This window comes from Chanodichthys erythropterus, chromosome 15, assembly GCF_024489055.1.
Source record: "Chanodichthys erythropterus isolate Z2021 chromosome 15, ASM2448905v1, whole genome shotgun sequence".
NCBI lineage: Eukaryota > Metazoa > Chordata > Actinopteri > Cypriniformes > Xenocyprididae > Chanodichthys > Chanodichthys erythropterus.
In genome coordinates this window covers 30,570,215-30,582,352 of record NC_090235.1, presented here as the reverse complement: position 1 = coordinate 30,582,352, position 12,138 = coordinate 30,570,215, and the positions used below count along the sequence as shown (strand labels likewise).

At 38.5% G+C, this 12,138-nt stretch overlaps 2 protein-coding genes across 3 annotated transcripts in view; both read right to left on the bottom strand.

Annotated features, from left to right (window-relative positions):
* Nucleotides 1–725: 725 nt before the first annotated feature.
* Nucleotides 726–6,955, bottom strand: bloc1s4 (biogenesis of lysosomal organelles complex-1, subunit 4, cappuccino). 2 transcript variants are annotated; one of them, XM_067411744.1, is made up of 5 exons: nt 6,596–6,955; nt 2,958–3,029; nt 2,182–2,283; nt 1,964–2,098; nt 726–1,860 (listed from the first exon to the last, which is right to left on the bottom strand). In XM_067411744.1, the coding sequence occupies exons 1-5, from the start codon at nt 6,899–6,901 to the stop codon at nt 1,765–1,767; spliced, it is 711 nt and encodes a 236-aa protein (XP_067267845.1). In that variant the 5' UTR covers nt 6,902–6,955; the 3' UTR covers nt 726–1,764. The 2 variants fall into 2 exon arrangements, with proteins under 2 accessions (XP_067267845.1, XP_067267846.1); XM_067411745.1 differs by lacking the exon at nt 2,182–2,283.
* A 396-nt stretch (nt 6,956–7,351) lies between these two features.
* pard6gb (par-6 family cell polarity regulator gamma b) overlaps nt 7,352–12,138 on the bottom strand; it is a 51,274-nt gene continuing 46,487 nt past the window's right edge. The window contains exon 3 of the mRNA XM_067411575.1: nt 7,352–10,124. Coding sequence (XP_067267676.1) covers nt 9,115–10,124 — 1,010 coding nt within the window. The 3' untranslated portion in view covers nt 7,352–9,114. The remainder of the gene's footprint in view (nt 10,125–12,138) is intronic.

Below are 12,138 nucleotides of genomic sequence, written 5' to 3'. Positions count from 1 at the left end.
CTAATCATCTAATACCATTCAATATTAAGTGTCTGTATAATATGTATTCTTTTATCAAATTTCAGGGCATGTTTTGTTTATTCTATGGATGGGTCAGCTAAACAGAGACTATTAACTACTATTATTCCTTTAAATTATACAAATACATCATTAAGACGTCTACAATTGTGTAAAACTCATCAGAGAGGTATTACACACTTTTACAGACGCTTGTTCAATGATCTCAGTGAATTTGCATTATTCAGGGGTTCACAGAAATCGCCCCCCAGCGGTGAACCATTGAAATTTGGAAACATCACTAGCTTGTAGTTCCTGGAAGCGTTTAAGGTCAATTGGTTCATTTTATTGAACCGGTTCACAGAATCGATGTACTGATTCTTTTTAAAAGTAATTTCATTTGTATGGCTAATTGTTAACTGTTCCTATCCCCGATGTACTCTTAAAAAGTAATGCCTTTCTGTCTAGACATACGCTTTACGAACAGCAGGTTTTGACTGAATCATTACATTTAGTCGGTTCAAAAGAATGATTCGATGGTGAAATGAACAATGTACTAGCGCATGATGCAATCGGTATGGCCACGTAGAGTTTAGAAAAATTATTTATTTTAACTGATACAATATGGCCGAATGCTGAATTATTCTTTAAGTGATTTCATGTGTCTTGCTTTAGTTCTATAATGTAATGTAAATCAAAGAGAGAAATATATACACATTTTCCCCATTGTTTCCTTTGAAAATTTATTTTATTGAAAATTTTTGTACTCTTTATCAGCCTTGTGTTCTTTTCGTATATATAAAATACAATTTTGTCATCAAATTTTATGGTTGTAGGTTTGGCTCAACACTGGATCAATATCAATATCCTTTTAACTATATAAATGTGCATACATACACAGTTGTGTAGATCCCACTACAATTGTACTCATTTAACAAACTCTTTTATCAGACTTTCTGTGGAATACTCTACAAAGCTGTTCAACTGACCAATAATGACAACTGATCAGTAATGAAATGTAGTCACTTTATGCTATAGGCTACATTTGGAAATTTATTACAAACAGACAATCATTAGTCACAATTATCATCATGTAACAATTAGCATAAGACTACTGTCCATGGACATACAAGTATAAAAGTAAATGGTCCATGATAAACAATATTTGTTGTGGCGATTGTTTGGCTGAGAAATGCGGCACTGAATGCTACATAATTACCCAGAGTCAATTACACTGGTTACATGAATTAATTAAATATTAATTGTCAACATGTGCCAGACATCAAACTGTAGACCTTAATAAGATATATCAGTGATAAATAGCAACAGTGAAAATAGTGCAAAAAGATCTCCTCAAGCACTGGAAGAAAAGACCAAGGGCAAAAAAAATATAAAGCTGTAAAACTATGTACAAGTTTGAATAAAAATCATATAAACGTTTGAACTAATGTTCTGACATTTTTCGAGCATGCTTTTCCAATTCTAAGAAACAGTGTCAAACTTCCTGGAGAGGCACTTCAGGAAAAATAAGATATTTAAAACCAAAGCTTCTTTAGGTTATAAAACTAGCTGCCATTAGACTGCCTACTAAAATAACACTCGGCTTTGATCAGGATTCGTTTGAATAATTTGCAGATAAAGTGACTGTGAAATGTTTGTGTTAGCAATCCCAGCAGGTGTTTGCACCTGAAAGCAGGCAGCGCTGCTGATGTCGGAGAACCCTGGTCTTGGTCAGTACTTCATAAAGTCAATACGATAATCTCTCCGTTACTGCTCAGACTGAGGTTTAAAGTAATCTTCTGTTCTAAAGACACTGGGAAGCTCTTGATGTCTTTGTGATTGCCTTCTTGGGCTAGCAGGTTTCTGAAGAAGAAAAAAGAAGCAGCCAACATTTGATACCAGTTCTACCATATTTCAAAGAATGCCAAATACCACGGCAGGCATGCATGTAATGTAAAAAACTCACATTTAAAAAACCTGGAACGGCCATTGTGCGGAAGATCTTTTTGAAGGCGCCTGGTAGGGTTCCAACTTCACCTTCAACTTGAGTTACTTGTTCTTCCAATGCATTGACATTGGCTCCAACCATTTTGACAAAGCCCTGAGAATTAGACAGTACACTTGAAACAACAAAAGAAAATGTCAATTCATTACCATGGTTCAGACACCGTTTAAAGTTAGTACCTCCAATTTGTCAATTTTTCGGTAAATCTCTTTCATCTCTTCCGATTTTCTTTGTATCTGTGGTAGGTTCTCATTGACCACCTGTGAGGTGTCATTTCGAATCTATATATATATATATAAAAAAAAAAAAAAAAATATTATTTTTCAGTTGAAGTATTTGCAGATTTGTCAGTTAAACACCTTTGAAAACAGTGTATTAAGCAGGGGTTTAAGGAAGCCACAACAGAGTGTGGAAAATTTGAGGGAGGATTTGTTTTTAGGGCAGTCAAAGTAAAGGCAGGAACACAGCAAGCTGACGCTGACGAACTAGTGGCGACGAAAGCAGACTGCGGGGTTGGCTCACGTTGGCAGCGTCTGGGTCCAAAGTTGGCCTGACACACCAAACCGACGCTTGACACCCGACGGCCAAGTAGCATGTCCGTTCTGCGCCTGCGCAAGATGAAATGCCTTTCCGTACCAGCAGGTGGCAGTAGCTGAACAGCCAATCAGAATGATCAGATGGCCCGACGGACCAATGAGCTCCGACGCCTATTCAACATGTCGAAAAAAAAGTTGTCGAGGACCAACTTCAGCCGACAGTGTGTAACACACTGAGAAAACTTAGTCGGAAGATGAACAAAAACTGCCCGACGGCCGACCATCGGCTTGGGGTGTTCCTGCCTTTAAATATAAAGCTGCTATGGAACAATATTTATTGTAGAAAAGCTCTATTCAAATACTTTTAAGCAACTTTACAAATGGGAAAACATTTGTAAAAGCAAATACATTGATCTTACCATATCAAGCATACCAACAAACTCATCAACTCTTGTAAGCATTTCTTCCAAGCTTTTCTCCAAGCACAAGACCTGCACAGCAAATACAGGATAAACGTCAAGAAAACAAAACACATGACATACTGTACATATTATACTCTGTGTACATGTGATATAAATGTTAGGGGGACAAACAGTTGCTTCACTGCCTTGTAAAATAACAGAGGACCATTAAGAATTGAAAAAGTAGTCTGGTGTTAGGAACATAATTCCGTTAGCCGCAGAGAGAACAAGTCAGTCTTTATTTAACCCATATCAAGCTTAACAAATTAGGCTTGAAAACTAGACTGTGCTCCAACAGGAAGAGTATACAGATGCATTGAAGAGACTAACATTCCAACATTCTTCAAAATACCATTGGTGTTCCACTGAAGAAAGTTATACAGGTTTGGAATGACAAAAGTGAGAAAGAATTTCCAGTTTTGAGTGAACTATCCTTTTAATCGGTTTTATGTGAGCACTTATAGTTTGACAACTAATATGAATCTTTTAGTTTAAATGAATATAAATATATGAGCAATATCACACAAGTAGCCATGCGATATGGCTGTATATCAGCCGTAGGTAATCACAGTGTGCTGGGACACCGGGATATTCTCCACCAAAATTTTCTGGTCACTGGTGTAGCAAAGAATTCATAGTTCCATTAATGCTGAAGCAGCCACAAACAATTATACCATCGCCTCCTTCATTATCATCATGAGGTTCCTATTATGGAAGGCAGCGTTTGGTTTTAACTTGTTAGAGTTCCACTGTACTGCCCGCTGTACACATACTTTTCAAAAGAAACCAAAAACCATACATATACTCCAAATTGTTCAAGAACAGCATGCAATTTACTTTCGGTATGCCTTTTTTAGGCAAATTTTACAGGAATGCTAAGATGCTTCTCACACTAAAACAAACTTCCACCCACCAAACATTCTTTCAACGGTCTTCTGATTCATCCACAAGGCAAACCTTAAAGTGTAAGTTCCCCCAAAAATGAAAATTCTGTCATAATTTATTCACCCTCATGTCGTTCCAAACCCATAAGACTTTTATTTATCTTCGGAACACAAATGATGACACAATCTGAGAGATTTCTGTCCCTCCATACACAGCTACACAACTGACACTTCGACACTTCATAAAGAGATCGTAAAACTAATCCATATGAATTGAGTAGTTTAGTCCAAATTTTCTGAAGAGACACAATCGCTTTATATGATGATCAGATTGATTTTAGGCTTTTATTCACATATATTTATTCACACATCAGTTATGGTAAACGGAAGCTCAAGAATGTTTGCTTAATGCGTGACAACCAATGAGGTTCATTCTCATGTGTTACACAGCATGTTTGAGCTTCCAGAAGAGGTTCGTTCTCACTCCTGAAGCAGTTTCGGTTGAGCTTTTATGATTGCTGATCAATGTTTATATGTAAATAAAAGCCTAAATTCAATCTGTTCATCATATAAAGCGATTGTGTCTCTTCAGAAAATTTGGACTAAACCGCTCAATTCATATGGATTAGTTTTGCGATCTCTTTATGAAGTGTCGAAGTGTCAGTTGTGTAGCTGTGTATGGAGGGACAGAAATCTCTCAGATTGTGTCATCATTTGTGTTCCGAAGATAAATAAAAGTCTTATGGGTTTGGAACGACATGAGGGTGAATAAATGATGACAGAATTTTCATTTTTGGGGGAACTTACACTTTAAGGTTTGCCTTGTGGATGAATCAGAAGACCGTTGAAAGAATGTTTGGTGGGTGGAAGTGTACAAAAACTTTTTGTTTGTTTTTAGTGTGAGAAGCATCTTAGCATTCCTGTAAAATTTGCCTAAAAAAGGCATACCGAAAGTAAATTGCATGCTGTTCTTGAACAATTTGGAGTATATGTATGGTTTTTGGTTTCTTTTGAAAAGTATGTGTACAGCGGGCAGTACAGTGGAACTCTAACAAGTTAAAACCAAATGCTGCCTTCCATAATAGGAACCTCATGATGATAATGAAGGAGGCGATGGTATAATTGTTTGTGGCTGCTTCAGCATTAATGGAACTATGAATTCTTTGTTACACTAGTGACCAAAAATCTTTGGTGGAGAATATCCCGGTGTCCCAGCACGCTGTGATTACCTACGGCTGATATACAGCCATATCGCATGGCTACTCATGTGATATTGCTCATATATTTATATTCATTTAAAAGATTCATGTGAGCAATTATAGAAATCGCTCAGATTTCATCAAAAATATTTTCATTTGTGTTTCGAAGATGAACGAAAGTCTCATAGGTTTGGAACGACATGAGGATAAGTAATTAATGACTGAATTTTCATTTTTGGGTAAACTAACCCTTCAAATGAACAGCACTGTTCTTCTTGGAAAGCAGTTTCCTCCTAACTATCCTGCCATTCACACATTCTTTTTCAGTATTTGATAATGGTGGACTCATGAATGCTAGAGAGGTGTGCAGATGACATGTTCTTCTGGAGTTCGTGACTTTCTGGAATTTCTTCACATTCTCAATCCAATTCTGTAGAAATAGTTTTATAATCTTATCTAGCCTGGTTAACAAACTTTTTGACAGAGGCATGGCCAAACCCAGGTTCATGTTCTTCAATAGAGAGGGGGGTGCTAAAACTCACATGATTTTAATCCCATGAATTGAAAAAAACTCACTTCTTTATATAAACTGATAATCCTAAAGGTTCACATACTTTCTCAAACAAAGACCTTTTTTTTTTTTTTTAAATTTGTTTTTTGTTTAACTGGACTCTTTTTCTAGATAGAGGGCTCCGTTCACAACTGTACTTCCATCAAAATTACAAATAGCATTTAAACTGTTGTTATGCAGGGAATAGGATACTCATGGGAGTAACCACATACTGGTTGTACACAGATAAAGCACAAATTCATAATGTATGCTAGCATTAGTAAGAGAGACCCATGCTGCATCTAGAAACCGCAAACTGTATAGTAGGTACTACATTTGGTTTGAAATATATTTCTACAATATAGTATGAATGTGTGCATTACTATGAATGGAATTCAGACACTACATCCACCATATTGTCACTGTCATGTGACCTACAGAGTCAGTTGCATCTTCACCATGGCCTGATAAAGTGTCCAGTAGATGCGCACTTCAGAATCCCAGAAAGTAGTAGGTCATACAGGTACTTTTCGCCTACTGTTTTATGAATTCGGACATGCTACTTAACTCACATACTGTTTTTCACCTAATATACAAGATAGGAGAAAACTGATTCACTCTTGAATGAAACACTACAGGGTGTTGCTCAGAGGTCGATTCTACTGTGGCTTCGTTTGGAACTTTTTCCTTGGTAGAGACAAAATATAGACAGGAAAAACTGGCAATACTGTTTTGAAAATATAGGTTAATAATATCAATATTAATTTCTTGTTTAAATAACTGTCGTACCACATTCACACTCTTGCTGCAGAATGGCCGAATCACAGCCGTGCAAATATTCAAAAGAACAATATGCTTTATGTGACATAATAATAATATACTGACATTTTTTCTGTCCTGCTTTTATTGTGTGTAAGTTATTGGAGTGTTATCCATTATTAAATGTTATATCTGTGTCCTTACCTCTTCTTCAGCGTTGGCTCTGATATAAGAGGAGTATGTGATGGCCGTGTGTCTCAGTAGCTCGTCGTCTTGAGTCTGCTCTGGCTCGCTCTGGTCCTGGGTTTCACCGGCTGCTGAGATCGGGCTCTGGGCCACTGCAGCGCCAAAGCTCGGGCTCTGAGACACGGTACCGCTGCTCAGGGCCTCACTCACCATAGACAAACTGCTGGCGCTTTGAGACACGATGCCGCTGTCTCTGCTCACCTCTGCGCTGGACTCCTCCAGCGGTGACAGCACCGCTGCTGCCCTGTCAAATCGATGCTCCATGTTTTGCTATCCACTACACTACAGTTGTTTATGTGGAAGTGAACGCAGAGCAGCATGTGCGCATGCGCGAATTTAATAGCCAATCAGAGAACGGGTTGGCCACATGTTGGTCATGTGATATTAACGGTCAATCCAAAGACTCAAACGGATGGATGGATGGATGGATGGATGGATGGATGGATGGATGGATGGATAGATAGATAGATAGATGGATAGATGGATAGATAGATAGATAGATAGATAGATAGATAGATAGATAGATAGATAGATAGATAGATAGGGCGCCCCCTTGAGGAAACCTTTGTTTATCACAGGAAACGGTTATCTGACAGCGTTTCCTTCCCAGTGCTGATAAACTTTAAATCAAAATGGTTCATGACTGATCTAGGACATCGCAGTGCAATGTACGTTAATCTTAAGCCTGGTCGTTGATCGTAAATGTAAAAGAATGTAAAGAACACAACAGGATGTGTTTTGTCCATCTCAGAATTTTATTTTGTTTTTTAAAAAAGACTGACATCAGTAAAAACCATATAGACAATATTTACATGTATATTGTATTGTAACTACCATCTTAAGTGTGGTTTAACTGCCTGACTGATATATTTAGACACTGAACTTTTACACTGAAACTGTCCTAACACGACTGACCGAAGACAATCTGTCGTACCTTTTTTTTTTTCTTTAGTAATCTGTTTTTTAGCTTGTCCTGTTTTGAATTTCTGTTAAATTATTCAGTGTTGATGATACACAGACATACAGATTAACAAAGACAACGATACGAAAATACGAATACCAAATAACTAATGCAGAATATAAAGAAAGTGATTTTTTGGCAAAAGAAAAGCAGTTCAGGCAGTGACCAACAGATGGCGACTCAGCACAAATGTATTTTGACTCACACGTTACATACCATGCCCTTGCTTTTACCAAAATGAAAATATTTCCAGTGGTCAGATCCAAATACTTAGTCTGTTTGAGTGAACTATGTCTGTAGGAGGGGCAGTAAGGCACAAAAATGGTGGATATGAAGGTAAGTCTTTGTTCAAGAAGACGAATACAATGCAGTCAACCTAAAAGCAAAAGGAAGGTACATCCACAGTGGTTTTCAATTATATACAAATGTATTCCACAGACTCTATATAAAACAAAATTAAGTATGAATGGGTGTGTTCCCAATGTAAGAAAAAAGTATGATATAAGACTCCATTTTATACCTGAAGTTTGACTGGACCGTGTGCTCAGTGGCAGCATTAACTTTAAAGCCATTAAAGATCTGACTAGTATGAGACAGCAGTCTGTTCATCTGTGGGGATTTGAGTGGAGGTCAGAGGTGAGGGTTCATTAACAGTGAGGTGACAGAAAATATGTGTACAGAATAAAACAGAGAACTAACTTGCATTCCAGTCAAGAGGACATACAAGTGTGAAATACCCATATGTGGTGACCAATTATACTCCACTGCAGTCAAATAAACCAGTAACAAAGTCAAATTAAATCCCACAAGACCAAAGTCAACATAGTAGTGATGTTTTAAGATATTATATAAAAACTTCCAAAATTTCCAAAAAGCTTTTTTGTAATGCTGACACAAGTGATATTTAAATGTTCAGAAACAAACATTCTGAGGGAATCTGCCAAATAGTAATTTACTGCATATAAAAAGGTACTAAACACATACAGCAGTGATTTATTACTGAAAGTTAATAATGATTATTAATACTATTCAGTTATTAACTTGGAAGAACATGATTCAGACAGGGCAAAAAAAAAAAAAAAAAGTGTTGCTGATTAAGTGTTAATTCATTTTGGCATTTGCATAATGTAATACCAGGAGCAAATGTTTGTTTTCAGGTACAAACCGTAAACGCACACACAGGTCTAAACCTAATTTCTGGTCCCGAGAGACATTTAGATAACATGATTAAAATTAACCTCAAAACAAGAACCGAGAAACACTGATAGACAAGATAAAAAAAGTGGCTCTGCTTGGAAAAAGACATACCACTAAATTGGACACATTTTTACATACAACATTACAACACATGGAAAGAAAACATTAAAAAGAGTAAAATTCCAGATATTGTTTCTGTTAAATTATTCATTTTACAAAACCCTTAAAAGTTTGGTGAGGTTCAAAGTTGAGTCTGATGTCCCAGGCTGAAAAGCCAAGTCTCTGGGTGGGCTGGATTTTATATATGTGACTCTATGTATTATAAAGTAATGACTGTGCCATCCTCCTCCACCCCTCCTCTGGGTAAAGCCAAGCTGTGACGGGGGTCTGTCCTCAGGCTACTGAGGATTTTGTGTAGGCTGCCATTGCTTTCCCGCATGACGGGGTTGCTGCTGTGGTAGGAGGGGTGTTGGAGGGTAAGGTCCTTATGCAACTTGTAACTCAAACTACTGTGCACTGTGCCGTTAAAGCTTGGTTGAGAGTGGAAAGAGGCCGTGGACACCGTGGATGGAGGTCTCGTTTGGGGCCGTGTAGGGGGGCTGGGTGGGGTCACGGTGGTTGTTTGCATCTGGGACCGGGACGCAGTTGAAGCCACTGAGGCATTGGAGCGTCGTGATGGCCGTTTGATGTTGCTCTCAATTACGATGTCCGACTCTTCATCACTCTCCAAATCCTCTGGGCTGTAGCCATGAGAGATGGCGGTGGCACCGGTGGGAGCGGTGATGGCGGGGTATCCCACCGAACCGCTGCTGTCGGATGACTGACCCGAGCTGCCTGAGATACGACTGCTGCGCACCACATTGTTGCGCTGGTTCACCGGCTTCACGGTCACAATAAGGTTGTGGCTGTTTGCGATCATCATGTCAGTCACCTGGTCCAATGTCTTTCCTGTTACCTCGATGCCATTGACCTCCAAGACCTCATCATTGACAGCCAGCAGGCCCGTGCTCTCGGCCAGGCCTCCAGGTACCAGGCGGGAAATGAAGATACCCGGGACCTTTTCCAAGCCGTGGGGTGTAACACGGACACTGGTGCCATCACGGATGTAGAATCCAAGGGGCTTGTCCGAGCCATGCCGGTAGAGTCGAACTCTTCGGTGAGATTCAGGAAGGATGTCCACATCAATAATGGACGACACAGGACGGAAGTCCTGAGGCATACCAATGCGGATGTGGGGCCGTTTGCGGTTTAGGTCATTTCGAAGAGTGACCACTGCTTTCTTTTTCCTGGTCAGAGTGCTGGTGCCAAAGTTGCTGTAGTCAACCTCTTCTGCAAGAGTAAACAAAAATTATGACTGTTAATACTTAAGTGGATTAAAGATGCAAATTATGATTCATTACAATTGAATCTAGTGACATATCACACAAGTACGAACAAGGACCATTTCCTTAAGCCAAAAATATGGAAATGTACATCAACATGATAGCTCAGATTAGTCTAACTTCAGCTTCATATTAAGTTGTGGATGAGGACAAGCATGCAAATCTCATCAGACCTGCTAGACGGTTTATACCCCTCAGATGCTCCATGGATTATGATGTAACATGATTTTTCTGGCATGTTAACAAAACATGAGGCTACCTTATCGCATCTTTACAAAAATGTAACCCTAACTGCTGACAGAACAAAATGGTCTCTGTTGCAGGTATTCAGCAGAGATGACGTTACCTGCATTATCTGATATATGCAGATAAGTGAGGTAAGAACACCATGCTACTGAAGCATGTAGATTAAGAGATCAAGTGTGAACACAAGGTCTTCTCAAAGTCCTACTGAAACACAACATATACAACAAATCTTAAAAAAGAAGTGCAATATTGAAATGTCACATAAGACCAGGGACTTGCTTAGCTCTGTGAAATTCCTTGTGAGGCCAATGATCAAATTTTATTTGAGGAGTTTTAATACAGTGTTTTAATAAGTCTTCTCTTTGAACACCAACATAACTTTGTCCAACAACAGCCTCTCTGTGCTAAATCAGACAGCAATCAACCACACCTGGACTGCTCGCTTTGGATACAGGGCATAGTTTCCAGTGCAACCGACTTCCCAGCATGAGTTCTCAATGAAAGACAGCCAAGAAAATGCCCACCTTCTGTTTAATTACTCTAAAATCAATTTTTAAAAATGCTTTTACAAAGCTTCCGAATTTTCATCAAAGCATCCAGCCACAGTTGTTCTTAGTTTGTCTCTTTGGCGGCCTGATTATTTTGATTGAGTCCAGACAGACTTTTATTATGTCCTGGAATTTCAGCCACAACTGCAAGTCTCTTGATAGGAAACACATTGAAGTGTTTCTGCTTCTGGCCTTCATTAAGTGGGGTATCGTTCTCTTCAAATGTCCACCCTTAACTGTCTTCTTTTGAGAAGAACTGTGAACACCTAACAGAACATGTAGGAACTTAGGGATTGTTGGAGGACTTACTTTGTAGGTAAGCTAACTTAGCTAAGACAAAGCGCAGAAGTTAATCCTAAGTCTGGAGCATGGGACTTGGATCTGAGCACTAGATTTGTTTTTGTTTTAGTTTGGCCTGGCAGAAACTAGACTCCACTGGATTTTCCATTCTGGCTCCTGGTGACCGGTCCGGGCTGGTATCGGCATGGGCCCAGAGGATTCTTTAACCTCTAATGAGACAGAGTTAGGGCAAGCCACTAAGTCACCAAGCCTAAACTACTCCTGACAGAGTAATCCTCACTGCACTGATGCATGATGGGAAAATGAATTCAGCTCAGTGATCAAAGGGCAGCTGGCTGTTTCCAGACATTTCCAGGGGAAAGTGAATGGCCCAGTGCCTACCAGACAGAAAACAAAGACTTCAGGTTCAAGGAAGGCAACCATATTGCCCTAGAAAACTTCCATTTAATGAAATTTTCATAAAAGAAGGATGGTGAGTCAATGATGATGAACAACATGCTTAATCATTCCATACATTATTATTATTTTTTTAAACAAACAAATATAGAAAAATCAAATTTTTTTAGGCACTAAATGGCAGATCCTTGTCATTTGAGGATGTCCACAATATTAACTCAAGGGCAAACCTGTATTTTTCTTTTATAATATTGAAGGTTAAATTAACTTATTTATATACAAACACTTAAATTACACTCAATGATGTTTTTATTATAAATAAAGTTTAGAATTACATAATCATTTCTACTCCAATTCGGGTTTTTTTTTTTAAATATAAACATTTAAATTGCGGCTGTCATAACTGGATTTATTCAAACATGCATTAAATATTGAAGAACATTAAAAAGTATGTAAACGGTGTAAAACAAA